The 22,384-nt window shown below is 43.8% G+C and overlaps 1 protein-coding gene across 4 annotated transcripts in view; it reads right to left on the bottom strand.

Annotated features, from left to right (window-relative positions):
* LOC138491912 (dehydrogenase/reductase SDR family member 4-like) overlaps nt 1–22,384 on the bottom strand; it is a 594,704-nt gene that overhangs the window by 213,224 nt on the left and 359,096 nt on the right. For all 4 annotated transcript variants that reach the window (XM_069618776.1, XM_069618777.1, XM_069618774.1 and 1 more), the window contains exon 4: nt 9,575–9,676. In XM_069618776.1, the coding sequence (XP_069474877.1) occupies nt 9,575–9,676 (102 nt within the window). The remainder of the gene's footprint in view (nt 1–9,574; nt 9,677–22,384) is intronic.

The following is a 22,384-nucleotide window of genomic DNA, read 5'->3' as shown; positions in this document are numbered from 1 at the left end:
TTATGGCGTAATATACGTAAATTGCAAAGAGAGGGTTTGCCGACCGACGTGCTTGTAAAAGAAATTAAATTATTATGCAATAAACATCAGAATTGGTCGAGAACCCATAGAATTGAGAGGATGAGTTTTTATGGTCTTAACAAGTTAAAAGCTGTTACCAATCTGAACTCCCATAATTTTGGGAGTTTAATAAATGCTCCAATAAATATTCAATTCCTATTTCGCAATTAAATTGTATTAGCAATTCCACATGGACAAATTACTTTTTAGGTGCCTTTGAGGAAATGAATCCCTGCAGTTGTGGAATTGGTCGTAATACAAAGTGGGAGCTGGAAATTGATGAAAAGAAAATACAAGATGTTATTCACTCCTCTTCTAAATCGAAAGCAGCTGGGCGAAATGGCCTAACAAATTAAACTTTACGTAATTCTATGACAATTTGGACCTCCATTCTCGTAACTCTATTTAATAACACCATAAAAAATTGTAAATGCCCCCCAACTTGGAGCACTGCTATAATAATCCCTATTTTTAAGAAAGAAGACTGATCAAAACCCTCAAATTAGCCCCCAATAAGCCTTAATGGATGTCGATTGCAAAATATTCACAAAGTTAATTGACCTTGAAGATTAGGCTGATTAGTCAAATATTTTGTCTAAGTTCCAAACTGGTTTTCGTAAGGGCCTATTGACATCCTTGAATGGTATGGTGCTCAATATTTGTAATACTAAGCATAAAAACACCAGTGTATGTATGGGGTTGGGATAGACCTTTCTCAGGCCTTCAACACTATTAATAGGGGTAAATTGTGGTGCAAGCTGAGAGACTGGGGTATACAACATGGTTTGTTGGCCATTCTCATTCATCTGCATGAGTCAACATCTAGACAAGTTTGTTTGGTCCTTGAGGGAAACTTAACATCAAAAGCCACACCAAATAAGGGCCTAAGACAGGGTTGTACAGTACCACCATGTCTATTTAATCTGTTTCTAGCAGATCTTTGGAGTAACTTGATTGCCGATTCTCTAGTCGCCCCTGCAATTGATAACTTGAAAATGTCTGGTCTCGCCTATGCAGACGATGTAGTTCTGATAGATCAAACTCTGATAGGTGTGCAACGGTTGATCACAGCCTTTGCAAATTATGCCATAGAGAACGATCTTGTAATCAACCCTAATAAAACCAGTGTGATGGCATTCAAACAGGCAGTCAAGATTGGATCTAGACATTTTAAGTGAGCCTTGATGACACCAAACTGCCAGTTGTAAAGGAAAACAAAATTCTGGGGTTTATGATTTGATCCAATCCATCCATGCTTGCTTTAGAGGTGCATCTCAATATACAAGCAAGACAACTGTCAGCCAAATGAAAAAGAAAAAAGAAAACGGATACAAATACTACAAATTTACTTTCTCCTCTCCTTAAATTCTATGGAGGAAAAGCAGTTCCTGTGCTAATGTACAGTATTAAATTGAAATTTTTGGCTTTGAAGATCAACTGGACACGTTTAGAAGGCGGAATCTGGAAGAAAGTTCTCAACCTGCCAGTTTCTTTACCAATGTCCAAGTTGAGATATGAATTGGGAGTTCAATCACTATACTCTCATGCACCATGGAAAAGCATTATTCAGGTTGATCATGGCTCCACAAAAATAATTCTTTGTATGTAGATGTAAAGAATTTGATGAGTAAAAATACCAATGGTTTTCTAAATGAACTGAGGCAGGAAGTATCAGCACAGTTACTGAATTGTTGTATGTCTGAGCAGGATTTGGTTGAAAACCATTTAAAGTAAAGAAACTAGCAGCTTTGAATGACTGGATTGAAACTAGGGCTTTGTTTGTTAATATGATATGTTTCAAGACCTTTATACCTTCGGACAAGCTGCTGGGTTACTTGCCTTCTTATCTCAGAAGGTTTCAAAATCAGTTCCAGCGGTTGAACTTCCTGAGATTTCATATGAATCTTGTTGTCACCCGAGAAGTACTCAGAATAAGAAATAAGGGATCACAAATGGATGGTGTCTGTAATTAATTCCATCTTAAGGGGAAACAAAATGTAAAACATCTGCTGATGGCATGTCCAGGTACTTGTAAACAGAGGATCAACCACTTTGCATGTTTTGTACATAACATTGATCAGTTATCAACAGAGGAATTCTGGATTGGTCTTTGGGAAGGGAAAGAGACATGTTTGACACTTGAGGTTTTGAAGTTCTTAAAGGAAATCAAACTACTCATAGTATTTTGAGTGGCTACAGTTTACTTTGTTATAATTTCTGCATTCATGGTACTTTTTTATACATTCATTAGATTGTGACATGCATACTTTGAAGGTCTTAAAAGTTTAATTTGGTTAGTTTTATGAAGTTGAGACGTTTTGTGATCTTAAGTTTTAACTGTTTGCAAATGTTTTTTCTATTTACATCTTCTGAATTTCTTTTCTTACTTTTCTTTTCTTTTCTTTCTTTTTTTCTAATGTCGTTATTATTTTCTTGTTTTTGTGAAAAGTCAAATTTGGACTGATACACAATAAAATTAAAATAAAAAATAAAAATGAACATAGGAGAAATGGCTCCTCCTTAACCCCTAGGCACATTTCCCCATCCAGACCCCAACTAACCTATGACTGGGCATTCTGATACATACTGTTGTCTCTCCATGGTTGCTTGTAGGACCCTTTGTGCCTAATGTGCAGCCTTCCTCTCCCCCATTATTACCTCCCAAGTGTTAATCCATTTTAATCTGCTTCCCTCACTGTATACTTGACCCCATGACTTGTAAACCACTCTGCTGCTTCCTGAAGCAAGGGTCAATTTCAATAAATACCTAAATAATAATAATAATAATAATAATAATAATAATAATAATAATAATAATAATAATAATAGCAACAACTATAGTTTAAATATTCAGTTTGGTTTTAGGGAAATTAAACATTATCTTCAAAAATAACATTTAGTTGGACCTCAAAAACAAATGGAGTAACTTATGTTACAAGCATTTTATCATGAGACTGTCTGAAAGAGTATATATGGTTGCCAACACTTTAAGTTTTGTGTAAGTGTGGGTGTGCTTAAAAATGTAGTGATGAAACCATACAAAACATACATATGTGGTCTACCTTATGTTCTCAAAATGCTCTTTGGTTTCGTGTGCTAATTTATCACAACTGAAAGCCGGCTGATCCGTGCCTCTAAGATGGCGGCCGCACTTTGAGCTGTCCGCGCCTGACCATGTCTTCAATGTATGCTTGACTACATACCAGCTAATGCTGTTATCCGATTGGCCCTAGCCTTCATCATACCCTGCCTCCAATCACCGGCAGGCGAGAGCCGGCCAACGAGGTAAGGCCTAGAGAGAAGGCCGCCTCTGACTGAGCGTGACCAGGCGTATCAGCGCGGTATGCTGGGAGCTGCTCATTCCTTTCCGGCAGCCCTCCTTACCAATCGTCATTTAAGGTAACTTTCGCCCGAACTCTTGTCCTGATTGCCAACATATTTATATACTTCCGTAACCTCCCAAATAGACTTACCTTCCATAGCGTTAGATGTCCTGCAAGTCTGCCGCCCGAGTCTTTTGTCGCTGCTATGTCTGCCTACCAACTTTTAGCAAGATGAAGTCTATAACATGACTCTTTGGCTGTAACCACAGTAAACCCTGCTTGTATAGGATTATCCTCCATGTGCCATCAAGCCTACTAACCTGTGCCTACTTGCATTCTACATGTGCATATCGATCCGCTGCACAGCATTAGGCCTCATGCATATGTCCCGTGTTACATCTGCTAGACCTACCTTACCTGTAAATTTGCACATATATAATTTACCTTGTGCGGTATTTGTTTTAGTTCCTACTTTATAGCACCAGGTCTCTATGCACCCTATTGTGTCAGAAGTGCTAGATTCATGCTGCCACGTACGTTAACTGTCCTAGACTGTATAATTTTTTCATGCGCTGTATTTGTTTAGCCTCCACCGTGTAGCACTAGGCTTCTATGCACCCTATTGTGTCAGATCTGCTAAATTTACGCTGTTACACATACAAATAGACAGCAGCCTCTTACACTGCATAATTCCTAACTAGCTCCACGTACACAATATGCATCTCCAGCTGCTTTACACTGTTCTACTCAGAACACACTTATATATTATCAGTCTATAGGATTTTACTATGATACTAAATTCTCTCCCACTTGCACCGGCTCACGACTTCCTTAAACAGGCTGACATTATCACTATACCATGCCCTGTAATACAGAGGAACCTTAAATTACGGTCTAGACTCCCAAGGCTTTATGACCCTTTAACCAAATCAGCGCAAAGTAATGCTACTATCAGTCCGCGTAACTCCAGCCATTCCCAGCACCATCTTCAACTCAACAGTAGACTCTTCCGAGCGCCCATCCTCGCCCCGAAAGGTAGTCATAAAATTCAGCCATCACTCCCGAAACCAGTACAGACGGGGACAAAGGGTGCATTCATAAATGCCCGCTCTATGGTAGCCCACACAACAGGCATAGCTGACTTACTACATAATGAAGATTTAGACTTCCTAGCTGTTACCGAATCCTGGCTTCACCCGGCAGCTGGTCCAGCAATTATGCTAGCCATACAAGACGATTATACCCTTCTAAGACTTGATCGTACCACCTCTCATGGTGGAGTTCTTGCCATAATAGCCAAAACTAATCTAACATTGAAACTCTCTCAACCCCACAACGCAGGCTCATGCGAATCATTAACTGCTAAGTTAACCTTATCTAATACGCAGTCTATATCTATTCACCTCATATACTGACCTCCCAGCCCTCTAGGATCCTTTGAAGAGGACCTAACAAACATCCTATCAAACAACCTCAAGAATTCCTCCCAAAGCCTCATATTAGGAGACTTTAACCTTGGACTTAGTGACCCGTTAGATGCCAATGCCACTCTAATTAATTAATAACACCCTAGGGGAATTAGGCTTTACCCAGAAGATCTCAGAGCCAACCCACATCAAAGGTAGAACCCTTGATTAGTTAGCTGCGCACAATTGCCCAGTTAGGGTCTCATCAATAAAGCCACAGCCATGGTCTGATCACTACCTGATCACATTCTCTTTAGAGGCCGTATCACCCTCGCAACCTGACAGCATAGCTCCAGCCGTCCCGACCAGAAACAAAAGAAATATCACCCCTGAAAACCTTATCCCATTGATCCTACCTACTCTTAACTCCATCTCGGACCACACAGATCCCACCAATATGGTAGATATATATACCAAAGTAATGCTATCATCCCTTGATGCCATAAAACCACTGAAGATGAGAAAAAGCAAACCACGCAAACATTCAAATACTTGGTTCTCTCCCCATCTTAAGGCTATCAGACAAGAGAAACAACGCTGTGAAAAAAACTAGAGGACTGAACCGTCAGAAAATAATAAGAAAAACCTGAGCAAACTAGCTTCCCAGTATAAAAAAGAAATCATCCTTGCTAAACAAACCTCCTATAACCTCCGAATTTCTCAAGCCAAATCTAACACCAAAGAGCTTTTTGCTATTCTGAAAGAGGTAGAATCCCCTGTCCAAACTCCTGACTCTTGCCTCAAGGATAACAACTGGTGCACAGGCATACAAAATGCTCTAGCCAATAAAATTACCTCCCTGCAAGCCAAGATCAGTAACAAAAAAGACTCTCTTCTTTCCACCTCAATATCTAGCAACACTAGACCCTCAATGTCACAGTCCATCCTGACGCCTCCACCTGTGCCTATTCCCCACTTTAACTTTCATAAAGTATCTACCAAAGAGGTCGAAAAAGTCATTCTTACTCTAAAACCTTCGAATTGCCATGGGAACCTATGCCCTGCACAGTTGTGAAAAGATGCAGCTCGTGAACTTTCACCATTTGTTACCAAACTAATAAATGCATCCTTTATGTCAGGCACCATACCCACCAATTTGAACCAATCTTGGGTCCTTCCACTCCTTTAAAAACCTAATCTAGATTCCTCCACTCCCACTAATTACCGCCCCATCACTACAGTACCCTTCCTACTTAAAATCCTTGATAAAATAGCGTACCAACAAATTCAACACCATCTTGAGCACAACCACCTTCTAGGAGTCCGACAGTCAGGCTTCGGACCTCAGCACGGAACTGAAACTGCGCTTATAGATCTCAAGGCATAGATAGATGAGCTGAGAGACGAGGGTAAAACAGCATTACTGCTGCTTCTTCATCTCTCAGCTGCATTCAATCTGGTCGACGATGAGATCCTCTGCAGTCACCTACTGTCGGCAGCCCACTTTTCCCATGAGGCAACCGACTGGATCCAATCCTTCCTCAACAACCGAACTATGCGAGTCTTCTCCCCACTAGCAGCTGCTGACCCAATGCTGATTACCTGTGGTGTACAACAGGGCTCCTGTGTCTCCCCCACATTGCACAACATTTTCACAAAGCTCCTTTTCGATGATCTAGATGGTCTGCGTATTACCTATACAAACTATGCTGATGATACCCAGATCCTCATCCCGCTGACTGGGGATTATGACAAGGATTTGGCCTTTGTGAATAGAGCGTACCTCATCATCCAGGCATGATGGCCTCACACGGTCTATGCCTGAATGATGACAAAACAGAACTCCTCATCCTAGGTACCATACCTAAACTTAATAAATTAGGCCAAAACTACTCTTCCTTTGTAATTGATAACAACAACATCGCCGTAGCTAAGGAGGATAAAATCCTCGGCTTCTACTTAGACTCTACACTTACCTTCAAAAAACAAGTTTATGCTATGGCATCTGCCACATCCTATACATGCAAACTCATTAGAGCCAGTCCGTTCCTCTCACCCAATAACTGTATCATTTTAGCCAGAGCGTTGATCCTGTCCAAGCTGGACTATTGTAATGCTCTCTATGCAGGCAGTAATAAATACATTACGAACAAAATTCAAATTTTACAAAATAATGCTTTAAGAGCAGCCCTAAGTCTCCCACAGAAAGCCCACATCTCAGAGACTAGAAGATCTGTCAATTGGCTCTCTACTAAAGACAAAGACTTCCTTAAATCCGTCTCTCTGACTCACAAATGCATCCACCAAATTTCCCCTCAATACCTGAGAACAAGATTCACTAGACTGGATTCCTGCCACCCCTCCAGAAAGGCCAACTCTAACCTCCTTCTAGTGCCAAGATTCAAACGCACTATGTCTGGGGGGAACTTCTTCCCTGTTAAAGCAGCACAATTTTGGAACTCCCTTCCACCATCCCTCAGGGGAGACCGTCCCTACCCACAATTCAGATCCAATACTATCCTTTGGATTAAGGAACATGACACTTAAGGCACTTCCCTGCTGTGTTATAATACAAAGACTGTAAATTGTGTATAAAGTGTGTATATCCACTGATCCTCTATGTTTAGACATATTATATAACTTGTAAACTATGTATATTTCTTTGTAACTACAACTGTTGTATTGATTATCTATGCTTCTGATGCTTCCAGCAATGTAAGCCAGTTGGATTCTATCCACTGTGCTTTCTGTAACCTAAGCCTTACAATCCTCTTGCTGCTTTTTGCGCCCTGCTACCCCTGGGTTAGGTGCGCACTACAAATAAATAAACAAACAAACAAACAAACAAAACCTTAACAGGTTCTGTTTGTCAGCTTGCCCTTTCTCAGAAGAGTATTTGGCGTCAAATAGGAAATTATGCATATGACTAGTTTTAGTTTTGATAATGTTCTTTGCTCAGTAAAATAAGTATCATGTTCATATTATGATTACCATTTACATTGGAAGTGATGATTGGAAATGAACACTGCAAAATATTTAAGAGGACCATTTTACAATGTTAGTGCAATCAAGTAATTCTCTGTTTTAATACATTCTTTTGCAAGGAATATTCCATATATGTCTCCCAAAATGTCCTTCCTTCTTCGAAATGGTCACACATCAGATTTAAACCTATAATTTGTTTTTTATGTGAACACCAAGGAAATATTTAAGTATGCGTGCTGGCAACTTATTGAATATTATTGCTGCTGAACTTGCAGATTTGTTAAAGTGTGTACACATACCAATACTTAACAAAAAAAAGAAATGAACAAACACAATTATACAACCTTTCTTTGGTCTGGTCCTTTGGTTCCTTAAAACGTCTGTGACAACTCCAGTTTCCCCTGCAGAGCATATCTTCTTGCCAAATCACCCCGTATTGACAATAGACATTCAGTCTGATGGTGATCTTCCTGCAATGACAATTTATGTCTCGAAATAGCAGGCATGTTCCCTCTTCAGAGAATGCCTCTGTCACCCCTGCTGTAATTCTTCTTTTCACCATATAAAACACCTCTTTGCCTTCCCCACTACAGGATGTTGTTGCTTTTTCCTGTGGTCTCACATCTGCCTAGGCCCTACTTCCATACATCTAGGGTGTCTTCACGTTGAGGGGAGGTGAGGAGCTCATTGAAGCTCTCACACTAAAGCACATACAGAGGAAGAGGAAGACAAATGATAGGGGAGAGACAGAAAGAGAGAAAGCAAGGGTGGTGAAAGGAACAGCTAGAGTCAATTATTTCTAAAACTATATTATGACTGTTTAGAAGACCTGTACTGCTTTTATTGCTGACTGATTCACCCCTCAAACCTCTTCCCAACTTTGCTCACACTAAGGCACCACTGGGAGAGGGGAAACCAGTGTTCTACGGTTTAAACCGAGGAGACACCTTTTAATCCTGTTGGTGTTTTTCTGGGATAAATCAGTTTCAACTGAGAAGTGGAAAGATTCTCTTGCTGATGCTTTGATTATAACTTGGATAAAGGGAAATAGTTGCCGGTTTAAGCGCCCTTGTTTGGCACAATCCATGGATTAAGGGTCTGTGAAGGCCACTGCATGTGCGGGCCCATTTATATGAGGGATGGGTTTAGATGTTCATATTTCTTCAGCACAGCCAGCATTAGCTTTCTCTTAACTTCTTTTCATTTGCAGTTTCTTCATTGTGTAAGATCATGCTGAATTAGTAACCATTTATATATTTTCAGAAGTTGTGTGCTTCTGTGGTTGGTTTATGTGGACCAGGAAACCCAGGGTTTTGCGTAGATACCACAATGTAAACATCTGATGACTCCTTTGCTTTTAGTATGATTGCAGGGACACAACCTGCATGAAAAGCATATCAACCGGGTATGTAGTATTTCATTGGGCAAAACGGGAAGCCTCCCATGACTGTTAACTTGGATATTTTAGGTGAATCCTTCCTTCCACATCTACAGATTGTTAGAACTTCTGAGTCTTAATACATGATATACCACAAGTGGAAGAAATGTAAATAATAGCAGAGGGAGAATACACTCACTCATTTTCGCTCGTTCACTAACCCTATAACCAATGCAACATATAATGTAGTATATACCAGCCTTTTACAAGAAGAGGCAGATCCACACCTCTCACCTTGTCTAAGTTGGGATGAGGGTTCAAAACCCTTTATTGATGTGCAATATACAATGATAAAGTGTTAATTGAAAGAATCTGGTTGGCCACTCTCTTCAGATGAGCATGAATATCTTATGCATTCTTACCATATCCCATTCTTCTTCTGTTGTTTCAAAAATGTTCTTGGAAACAACGTCAGAGGCTGCATTTGAAAAGAGATAGTCAATTCCTCCATATGTGTCCAGAGCCTGATAAAAAAACAAAGTCAGATAATCAGAGGTGCACAGGACAGTCACTGTACAATGTATTGTATTTAATTTTTGTTTTATATAAGGTCATAATGAATTTGAGACTTTTCTAACCATTTTCATTCATCATGCTTTAAAATATCTAAAAGGGACATTGTAAAGACTGGAGGGGGGTCTGTACTTCTGCTCTCTATATGGTAGAGGAGAGGCACAGAGGACCCCAGCCAAGATTCTCTATTGTGGTAGCAATGGATGAGCAATCAAGGCCTAGCTTCTCAGGAGGTGATGCAGGCTGGTTTTTAAGTACAGTGTAGTCCCAAGACCCCACAAAGGAATGTCCACACACTGTATTACTGAAAACACAGTCTTTATATAATTAATATTCAAAGGTATGTAAACTATCACGATAACTCACTTTGTACTCAGAAATCAACAATGGTAAATATATAAAATTCTAAAGTGGTACCACCAATATTATCAGATCTCCTTAAAGTGCATCAACTATACTGTCAGAATGTCACACAGATCAATAACAAGGAAAACCAGCAATAGAGATAGGAAGGAAAGCAAGATGGTTGACACAATAGGCAGAACTCTGGCCCCTACCAACAGACATAGTTGTCTGTTGGTAGATCCCCCCACCTGGTCAACCTGTAAAATAAAGATATAGCACAAGCCCAGTCCATATATTGATCAATAGTCTTATTCTCTCCTATAATGTTTTTACCCCCCCTCCCCCAATGTACCTGGTGGAGCAGAGTTCTTTGAAGAAGCGTCGGTGGATCTTTGCCACGGATCATCGAGAGGCATTGAAGAAGGTGAACTTGGCGTTGACGGTGTCAATGAGAAGTTCGTGGGTGCCAAGACCACGGTGTCATTCCAGGCATTGCTCGTCGGTGACGTGCTGTGAGGATGAGGTGTGCGGGGCACCTCAGCATTTGATAGTTCTGGACTGCAAAGAGTTTCAGAAGAGCTGTTGCCCAGCAAGGGTGTCGAGTCGTCGAAGGGTTTGTGGTCTTCAGGTGTCGGGAAACCCACCTGCAGATTCTCCTCGGCGCGTCGGCGTCCTTGACTTTCTCCGGCGGGAAAAAGTGGTTGACGGTGCGGACAAGGGAGTCCTTCGATTCAACAGTCTTAGGCAAATGAGCGGATGGTCCGGTCGTTGACGGCACGGCATCAAGCGGTCCCCTCTTCTGGGGCAACACGGCTTCGACGGGCCTACGAACCCTGGGCAAAAGGCAATGGACTTCGACGGCGGCGATGTCCGGGTGCTTCACTTCATTCTCCTCGGCGGTCCCGTCTCCGGTCGGCAGCTTTTCGAGGGTCTGATTTACAGGGAGCTTCGGCGAAGGTTAGCAGTGCTCAATGGTCCCTCGGAGCAGGGGAAGAGGGCGCCTTGCCAGGTCCTCTCTCAGATCAGTCCTCGACGAATTCAGCAGCTTTCAGATCGGGTCGAAGCAAATGCAACAGCAAGTCTTCTTCTTCCAGCTGGACGTCGAGGATCAGCAGTTCCAGTTACTCTTCAAGTGTAGGCACAGCTTCTGAACAATTTCCATTGGTGAGAGGTCCCCAGATATACTATTCTGCGTCTCATCCACACTGCTGGGTCACACTCAGCAGCCAATCATACAGAAGGGCATTCATGAAGTCAGTCAACCAATCAGGCACACAGTGCATTCAGGCCATCCATCTCCCTCTCAGACACTCACAACAAGGAATGTGGATTGGGACAAGTACCCAGCCATTCAACACTACACACTGCATTCAGGCCAGTTTCGGTCTTTGTCTCTCTCATACCAGAAACCAGACAGCCACAACAAGAAGTGCATATTGGTCACACACTCCATTCATCCAGGTCCCACCCACAGGGTGTACCCACAACATACAGTCACTGGGAAGGCTCCAGCCAGTCTGGCCTGGACTTCACAACAACACCATATATGGAACTTCCACCCAACAGCCAGTTAGGGGGAAGGGACAGAGTCGGGGCTTCCCAGGACTTTGGGAAAACAAGGTAACACGCAATAGAAAGCAAGAGGCCACAGGGGACATCTTGTTTCCTATCAGGAATCAACTGATTCCAATGGCAGGGCCTGGGTATCCCAAAATGGAGGATACTCAGAGCACCTGTCAAATTCAGCATGGAGCTGCCACCAGCCCATACCCTGCTCTGTGAGTCACCCACAGGTGCCCAAAAACATACACTAGGGGCACAGGGTTGTACCCCCACCCATGGGTGCCATAAGGGTATCCCCTGGGTCTGTACACCAAACCAAAAACAGGAAGAGCTGCACTGCCAGGAGTCCCAAATAGACTCCTGGGCAGAAAACAACACAGAACGCATATGAACAAGGACTACAGGACAAGGACAGGGAGGCCCTGTCCCTCCAATGCATTTCCAGCATCACAGACATGCTATTGCAAGATGTAGTATTGAATGTTACCTATCACCTGTGGAGTCCTACAGGGCTCCATCCTCTCCCCAGTGATCTTCAATCTATATAGGGAGCTGGTGGGAGCCCTGCTATCCAAACACAACATCCACATTCACCAATATGCCAATGCCACACAGCTATGTCTGAAGATTGACTCCATCAAGGACATCCACAGGCTCAAAACCTCCCTCTCGATGATCCAGTCTTGGATGTCCAGTGCATACTTGAAGCTTAACCCCTCCAAGACCAAATTCCTATTCCTCACCAACAACACCAAGCCTCCAGACATAAAGACCAGGCTATCAACTATGAACCCTCAGTGCTTCACACCCGAGCTCACCTCCTGGGCCAAGTCCCTCAGGTGCCACATGGACAAGCACCTCTCCTTCAAGACACATATAGCTAAGATAACTCAGACAGCTTTGTATCAGCTCTCCCGCATGCGGAAAGCCAAGTCCTTCCTCCCTCTGGACGGCTTTAGCTCCACTGTTCAAGCACTGCTCCTATCCAAACTGAATGAGGGCAATGTCCATCTTCAAGACCTCAGGTCATCCTCCCATGTACCCCTGAGAAGTGTCCTACATGTGGCCACATGCCTCATCAAGTGTCTACACAGAAATGACCACATCACTCCAACCCTCATTGACCTTTGCTGGCTCCCACTGCACGTTTGAATCACCTTCAAGTCTTTCTGCATTTGCCCTCACAAAGAAATTCAGCATCTCCGATGGACAGCACACCACCAGAAGCCAGGACACATGCAGACTTGAAATATGTTCCAGCAAAAAGCAAGGGACCAGAAAACAAGCCTTCTCTCCCTATACTCCAAGACTATGGAATCTCCTCCCTGTCAGCATCAGACTCGCCCCCCTTGCTCCTACAATCCAGAAAGGAATTCAAGACCCACCTCTTCAAGGAGTCGCTCCTCCTCAACACCTAAGCCTTCATGTTGCCCCCACGCTACCTGTTTTGCTAGACACCATCTGCCCTTCACTTTTTTCGCCACCCTGTACTGCTGTACCCCTCCTCTGTATCATACCCCACTGCTGTATATCTGTTCTTTTGTTACCTCTGAAAAGCGATCTGTTATGCATCTGTACTGTTGTATACCTCTGTAAAGGGCTCAGTTGCTCCTCAAACCTTGGCCCACGCTCAATAAATACAATAATAATAATAATTATTATTAATATGATCAGTAAGCATTATTTTGTCTATTTTATGAATGTATGTCTTAATACAGCAGTATACCATTGCAAGAAACGTACTAGAGAACACTTCAAGAATACCACTTAGCACAGCATTACCTGCTTACATCATGCACACTTAGCAGATCATCACAGATAGTCACAGGTTTCCATTAAGCCCTTTGAAACATCATGGCTAGCTTCCAAAATAACCACTTAACACCGTTGTCAGTTTACATTGTTCCAATTTAGCACATCCTTTCCAGTTTACATTATGCACTGATAGTACATCATGGGCAGTTTCCAATATGCACAGTTAGATTGTTGCCAGCCTTAACTAGCCTCTGCGAGCATGTTTTGTTTTCGTTGCCAGTGCTGGAAAGAATGGAAAACATTTATGGTGCATGGCATTGATGAAGAAAAACAAGGCTACTGCTTTCACTCTACAGTAAACACGCTGCCCTTCAAGGCACTGTCTGCTCGGTTGCCAGACGAGCTGGAATGGGCTAGTCTGACATGAACGTTCGTGCTGCTCCAGCCAGCCTGCAAGTCAAAAGCAATTCTCTCTGGGAACTTTGTTGTAGCACATGTTCACTACGTGTCGCAGGGCGCGGCAATGCACACTTTGCACCTGTGTTAGTATTAGATTAGCAACTGCCAGGCCCAGACTGCCTTATCACGCATGCAAGCCAACAGCAGATGGTGTGGCTGTGGTCTCTGATAGCGCTTCTCTCATAGAACTTTGTTGTGCTACCTGTTCATTACCTGTCGTAGCTCCGGGCAATGGTGCGACTTGTACTTAGCATCTGAAACGTGATCAGATTCACTGTAGCTGTAGAGACAATGCAATTAATACATTTGGATGGATTGCACATCGACACTATGTCAGTATTTACACACGTCAGTATTTACACATGTGGAGGTACTGACACTCTGACCACATTTGCACTGATTATAGCAACAGTGCTAAGAACAGCGCACATCTAGTCATCGGACATTGCTAGTACTACATCCAGCAGGATGACTGAATGTGACCATACCAAGCTCTGATGATGAGACAACATGTGGACAGCAACCCAGTTTATTGTCGGTTTGCCCAGTCCTAGTTTATTCCCAGTATGAACTGGAACTGAGAACATCTCAGTTTCACAATCTCAATACATTCACAGTTTGATAATCTGAGTCTGTTTCCAGTTTGCCAAACTATGTAAAAATCCATTTTGGCAAACCTAGTGGACTCATAGTTTGACAACCCAAGTATGGTATCAGATTAGAGAATCCCAGAAGAAGCCTGGTATGACATTACCAGTTTGCAAGCTCCACCTTCCCAGTATATTACTAGTTCATCCAATCACTGCAATTTCCCAGTGAGTGTAAACCCAGTACATTCAGTAAATACCTATGTTTACTTCAGTATATTTGAAGCAAGTACATTACCAATTTGAACAATTCAAGCATCATATTCTGGTATATTCAAAATGTGGTATTACTCAATGCTTTCTGTATCTTAAATAATAATAATCAACTCCTAGTTCACAATTAAGAAATTCCTAGATGTATCAATTCACTATATGGTCAGTGATTTATAGTTTTCAGAATCCCAGTGTGTTCCTTGTTTGAAAATCGAATTGTACACCCACTATGTCTAATCTCTGTATGTTCTCAGTTCAGTTTCACAATCCTGTGCAATGCCCACTTTGTCTAACCCAGTAGACTCTATGTTCACCACTTCCATTTATTTACGGTTTACAAATCTAGTACTGTGCCATTTTTAAAACATCCTCTACACTCGTAATGGGCCAGTCAAAGAATACTCTTGGATGCAGTAGTGGACGGACCTACAGACAACTCTGGAGATATCCGTGTGGGTCTCTGTCACATGGCCGCTTTTGTGTGGGTAACCTGGATTTCTATTCCCCCTACCCCCTCTCCCACACACATTACTCTCTTCCTCCCGCACAGCTATTTGAAGTAAAACACGTGTTCAAAAGCTTCCAGTATGTTAGTCTGCACTCTTAGCAATCAGTTATACATTGATTAAATATGTCCTTTTTTAAATTATTTGGCATCCTCAATGGGTGCGGGGGCCTATCAGGTTGCTCCAAACCTGGGCTGAATCTACTGATGGAAGCCTGGGTTCAAAGCAACCAGAGTGCTCTGTGCACCCACCCTCCCCCTGTTGCTACCACCCCCCCCACTGCCTCCCACCTCCAATTCAGCACCTCCACCCCCCACCCCTATTCAACACCCCTTACCTTGGAGGCTCCTCCACCCAGAAGGTGAAGACTTTCTGTTTTTGAGGAAAAATACTGTTGTATGAATGAGCATGTATGAGAAGTGAGTGTGGTTAAATTAGATAGTGTAAGGCGTGGAAGAGAATCAACAGTGTGGGTAAAAGAAGGGTGTGTTGAGGAAAGTGAGTAGACTAGTAGGAGTATGGAGTAGGAGGAGGTGTAGTGGTAGCGTGAAGGAGGATATGTAGTAGAGGAATAGGATGAGCAGTATGGGGGTGGAAGTAGTAGTGGAGAGAGTGGTGGAAGATGGAGAGAGGTAGCAGAGGGTGAGTGGTAGTAGTGTAGTCGTAGTACTAAAATAATAGGACTGACAACAGAGTAGGAGTCGTAGAGGTTGGGTGGAGAAGCAGCCATGGTAGAGAGAGTAGGAGAGAGAATAGAAACATAGGTTGGAGGCGAGAAGAAGGCAGTGAGAGATGTTGGAGGGTAAGTGAAGGCAGGAGACAGTGAAGATTAGTGGAGGGAGGAGTGGAAACGGACTGCAGGAGGAAATAACATTAGAGAAGGAGAAAAGCGAAAGCACCAGCTGAGCGTGAGAAGACAATGACTGCCACAGGCAGAGTGTGTGCAGGGACATTCAGAGCTTTTTAGAGGAATCTAAACTTCGATGAGCACAGGGAGGGATAGATTGTTACCAGAGGGAGATAGATGGATAATGTCAAGGCCATTAGGTAACCATCAATGGAATAAGAGAGAGTATACAGTAGGGTTTACTGAGTCCTAGAGACTAACTGGGGTTCTAAGGAAGACTGGTTCTGGACTCTGCACCAGCTCAAGGTTGAGAGAGAGAGTGGGTCGGATCTCTGTGCCACAAAAACATGATACAAACCCTTGATTTATGTGCCGTCTCTGACAGTATGTATGTAGTCAGGGAGAGGGATGTATGTAGCTCACCCATTTACCTCGTGGGCATCTTGGAGCTTTGTAAGAAAAGAGGAAGCAGTGTAGTCTGGGGAGGAATCATTGAAAGATAACCAATTGAGTAAAGCAGTGTTTGACTGTTTGAAATGAAAGGTTGTATAGTTATTTCTAAGGCATCGAAGGTACCCATCCATCGTTCTACGGTAAAATGCAGAGGTTGTTTCAGGTCTTGGTTTCAAGGACAGCAAAGGTGCTTTCAGGACCACGAGTCTCCTTGCTGATTGTGACTGAATTGAGTATAGGGTGATTTGATGGATCATATGTGGCAAAACGTCCACTTAGGGAGCTAGTTTGTTTGGCAATTTGCACAGAGATTAGTCAAGCCTGTGATGACATGAGGTCCTTGCCCATGCAATTATGTCATGATGCACGCATATAAGTGCACACGATTTTTGGCAAAACACCAGAATATTTAGAACCAAGGCAGAGTTTGTATATAAATGCTGGTCAGAGGAACTTGTGTCTCCACTCTGGCAAGCCACTATTATGACTTTAGTTATTTGGTTAATTTTTCAGCACACATTTTCTTTGCTACTGTTGTTTAAGTCAGTTTAGGAGCCATTGTGTTTGCCTTCCTAGTTTCTGTATTTGGCCTTCCTAATCTAATATCTGTGCACTAATAAGATTATATGAATTATAGTTAAGTGATAAATTGTTCTTTGAAAATGCGCATGTGTGTATTTACTCTGAAAACGTCAATCGATTCTTTCAAGATCGTGTTGTCATTTCCTTCAGCCAGGTATGTTATTGTTGCGTGTAGTCTCTGGAACATTTGCTTGAGAGTTCAGTATGGTTTCAGAAAATTGGGTATCCTAGGGATCACTCACCCAAATATGTTTCTATATTGTTTTCAGATGTGTTCTCTGAAAAAGGACTGAAATGCCTTGGACAATATTGTGTTTCTCTCAAGCTTTGATGATTATGGCGTCATAATAAAATATTTTATAGCACGGGGGGCGCTGTTGCGCGCGAGAGAAAATGGTCGCTCTCGTGTGAGCTCCGGCGTGGACCAAGGCCGTAATGCCGACATAAGCGTTTGCGAATGCCGGTTCCTGACAGAAACTGTATAGAATGTGCGGCAACATCGGCGGAACAAATTGGGAAAGTTTGGTGTCTGGCAATTGCAAAATCTCAGAGGAAAACCGGTATCCGTATCTCACGTGCGGAGGGAAGCGGCGCCTGAGGACAGCCGAGGAGCGAGAGGAGGAGCCTGGCGAGCGTCAACGCGGATACTCGCTGGCAACGGACGGCACAACAATCAGCTTGGAAGGCCGTGGGCGCTCCGCTCCTCGTTGAGCACCCGCGAGTGGCCCCCCCTCAATTTCCCCTCCGCCCCAGACACTCTGCGATCATCGGGCTCCTGCGGCCACGGCCCAGGAGGGTGTCGCACGTGGAGCGCACGCGGGAGCTGTGGTTTCTGGCCCGTGCGTACTGCGGAGCCCCCGGGGAGTGAACTGCAGAAGACCAGACAAACTCCATCAGATAAGTGGGGCGGCCATGACGGGAGGGAGGCACAGCGAGCAGTATAACCCCCTGTGTGGGTTTATGCGTACCCCCAGAACGCCGGTGATTCAGGCCAACCCGGACTTCCCGTGGACAACTGTAAATAACAGACACAACTCCCTATAACCACGTAACTCGACGGCGAGGCGTGGGCTGGCCTTGTTGGTTCGGGCCATGGGATCACTTTATAGGGGGGCGCTCCACCAGAAGTAAATCAGTGTATCATGCCACAGAACTGAAGCGTAGAAAAGGGCACATTGCAGTTCATATCACAGACTAACTGGCCCCGAGGGAACAATGCCAAAGGGCTTCGGCCCCAAGAAGAGTAAGGGTTCTATTGATAAGTTCATGACACCACTGCAGTAAGAACCTGGTGTGATGATGGCAGAGAGCACGTTACCATACGAACAACAGACCCCCCCGGCAACGATGATGGAACCCCAAGCAATCTTCATCGCCATGCAACAGGGATTTTTGGCCCTCAATGACAAACTGGATGGGATAACGGCGAACGTGGGGGCCATCAAAACGCAACTGGACAAAACTACTTCACGCATGACTGAGGCCGAAACGAGAATCTCGGCCACGGAAGACACACTTGGAACCCTGAAGACCACGGTCTTGAAGATGGCAATCGACCTGGGGACTGTGAAGTCCAAATGCGAGGATTTAGAACCGAGATCAATACGCAATAATATTCGAATAATTGGTGTTCCAGAGGAAGCAATAAAAGCACCCATGGAAAAGACAGTGGAGGAGCTCTTGCGTGCCCTCCTGGGTGACCCGGGATGGTCACCGATGTTCCTTATTGAGCGGGCCCACAGATCCCTTGCCCTGAAGACGAAGCCAGGAGCCTACCCTAGGCCTATAATTGCCCGAGTGATGAACTACAGGGATAGAGATTTAATTCTGAAGGCTGCAAGAGAAAAGAAAGAATTACGTTGGGAAGCTAATACTATACGCATTTTTCCAGACTTTACCCTTGCAGTGCATCAGGAGAGGAAGCTCTTTGCAGGGGTCAAAAACTGCTACAGGAAAGACAGATTCAGTATGCTATGTTGTATCCAGCGAGACTCAAAATCCATTTCCAGAACAAGATCCACTTCTTTACGTTACCAGAGGAAGCTGCAACTTTTGTGGAAACACATATTCCTGCTTTGACTGATCATCCCAGGTTAGGGGAAACTTAACGAAATTTGTGATTATGTGAAAATGGGCATGTTTCTGCTATGTAATGTACAATTCCCGAAGCAATAGCTGCCCTCCCCCCGGGACGGCCTTTATAGGGGGTATATATGACCGAATTCACAGGATTTGTTAAATTGTGATGCCCCCACAGGTTTCGATATATGTGTGAGCAACCAAGTTGAACCGGTCTACCCTTTACTAGCCTCAAGATGGCATGGGCACTGGAACACGCCGCAGGTCCCCCCCCTGCAGCAGGTGCACAACCAGTGATGGGAAGGGAGGGTTGGGATCATATGAGCACAGTTAAAGTTGGGGGAACTGTGAGGGTAGGGGGAGGGGACAGGTTGGGAATGTTGGGTTATGGTTATGTTAAGGATGGTAGTAAAACAAAACGCGCACAGGTAATGAACATGATGACCAACGAGCTCCTAATAGAAACATGCTTCTTTGAACACATTGATAACTGCTTCATAGGTTATGGCTGGAAATAACGATGAAAGTATCAAAGTACTAAGTTGGAATGTCCGAGGCCTGGGGTCCAGAGTCAAGAAGAGGAAAATCCTGGCATATACCAATAGACTGGGCACTAAGATAATTTTTCTACAGGAAACTCATGTGGGACCTCAACAGGGGGGACAACTAATTCCGAATTGGGGAACGCACCAGTACTTCACAACATACTCTAAACGGGCAAGGGGGACCGCGATTCTAGTACATAAAACCCTCCAGTTTAAATGTATGGAAGTGAAATGTGATCCTGAAGGGAGGTTTGTCCTACTCCATGGCACACTTTGCAATAAGGAGATCGTTCTCCTAAACATATATGGACCAAATGTGGACGATACAGAATTTTTCTCCCAAATATTCGAGAGGTTGGCCGCCTACCCCACGGCGCACTTGATATGCGGTGGGGACTTTAACACTATTTTAGATGTCCATACAGACCGCACATCGACACAGACCAGGGCACTGACCAAAGCAGCGCAGACTATAACTACACATATGGTAGACCTAGGTCTGAAAGATGCCTGGAAAGCATTAAATCCTACTAAGAGGGAATAATATTACTCGACGGTGCACGATATGCACTCCAGAATAGATTTGTGGTTGGTAGATAATGTAGTCCTTTCCTGGGTCCTAGCAGCACAGCATTATCCCAGAACATATTCAGATCACTCCCCAATCCAGTTAACATTACGAATTCCAGGCACTGTAGTAACGCGACCAATGTGGAGATTTAAACCTGCAGCATTGCGTGACTTGGTCTACAGGAACGCTATGGAACAACAAATACAGAAATATTTCGAAATCAATGAAAACTCGGTGCCCAGTCAAGCAATAGTATGGCAAGCATTTAAGGCCTATATAAGGGGAAGCTCCATATCGACAGAAAATGGAATTCTTAAAGACATCAGGGGTAGACTGAACAGATTGGAATCGCAAATAGCGTCACTGCAATCTCAATATGCACAAACCCCATCAGCTCACCTCAGTTCCGAAATGAAAGCCAAACTAGATGAATACAATGCGGCAGCAGATCAAGAAATCCTATTTTTTGATAAACCAGTTGCAGCACGCCGATATGGGGAGGGTGAGCGCCCCGGGAGGTTACTGGCCAGGACAGTGAAGGGAGAGAGGGGACCAACGATCATACCGTGCGTGCAAATCCCAGATGGTTCGGTTACCACTGACCGAGACAAGATTGAAGAAACGTTCCATACATTCTATAAAAATCTTTATTCCCCGCAATCTGATTCCACAGACGAGGAAATTGATCGATACCTGTCACAAATACCGACAACTTTGCTGGCCGATGACACTAGGGAATTGTTAGAGATGGCAATTACCGAGGCGGAAATGTTAGAGGCAATAAAGGCATTACCCAATGGGAAAGCACCGGGCGCTGACGGTCTGGGGGCAGAGTTTTATAAGGAGTTTGGTCCCCTACTGGTCCCCAGATTAATGGCAGTATGGAGTGAGGCCCTACATAAAGGAGAACTCCCCGAAACCACTAGGGAAGCAGTAATTACGTTGTTACTCAAGCCGGGGAAACCCCCTGAGGAGTGTGGGTCATATAGACCATTGTCATTAATAAACACTGATGCAAAGATCCTGGCAAAAATACTGGTAACTAGACTAACACCTTTGATGCCGTATATGGTCCATGAAGACCAGGCAGGGTTTATTAAGGGAAGGTCCACTGCAACCAATGTTAGAAGGTGCCATAACATTTTAGCCAGAACACCCCTGATGTCCAGGCCGTGGCTGTTTCCTTAGATATGCATAAGGCCTTCGACACGGTTTCGTGGCCCTTTCTCTTCGGGGTTCTGCGCAACTATGGGTTCGGCCCCAATTTTCTGAAATGGATAAAAATACTGTACACATGCCCACATGCAAAAATAAGAATCAATGGGGTTTTAACAAACAAACTGGAACTGAAGGGGGGAACGCGACAAGGATGCCCATTATCGCCATTATTATTCGCATTAATAATTGAACCTTTAGCAGACATCCTTAGGGCACGGTATAGCTCAGCAGGACTCAGGCTAGACGGTGAATTACACATTATAACTTTATATGCAGACGACATTCTGTTATATCTAAAAAAATCCAGAACGAACCTTGGGCAAGGTACTGGCTTAGGTTAAACGGTTTGGGGGACATTCGGGTCTACGTCTTAATTCTAGCAAATCAGAGATATTCCCAATCACAGAAAATACACCACAACCACACGACCTATATGGTCTCGTCTGGAGCCCTACTCATATACTTTATTTGGGTGCACACATTGCCAGAACAGCACAGCTCTCCCGCACCTTGAACCATTGCGTTCTCACTGATACTCTGTGCGTGAAAATAAAACGCTGGGGCGCCCTCCCCATATCATTGATGGGCAGGATAGCACTAATTAAAATGATCATATTACCAAAGCTTTTTTATTTATTCAGCACTATACCTGTCTGGCCGGGCCACTCTTTATTTACCACACTGACTGGCGCGTGCACCTCGTTTGTGTGGGGAGGGCATCCCAGAGTGAGCTGGAAAAAACTGACTGATACACACTCTAGAGGAGGGATGATGGCATCTGACTTGGAGTTGTATTATCTGGCTGCACAGGCACACTACGCCTCCCAATGGGCTACACAATTCCTCAACCCTGTGACCCCGATGCCCGGTTATAAA

This window comes from Ambystoma mexicanum, chromosome 10 (genome assembly GCF_040938575.1).
Source record: "Ambystoma mexicanum isolate Mex_15411 chromosome 10, UKY_AmexF1_1, whole genome shotgun sequence".
NCBI lineage: Eukaryota > Metazoa > Chordata > Amphibia > Caudata > Ambystomatidae > Ambystoma > Ambystoma mexicanum.
The sequence above is the reverse complement of the archived record's forward strand: the minus strand, read 5'-3'. Positions and strand labels throughout refer to the sequence as shown.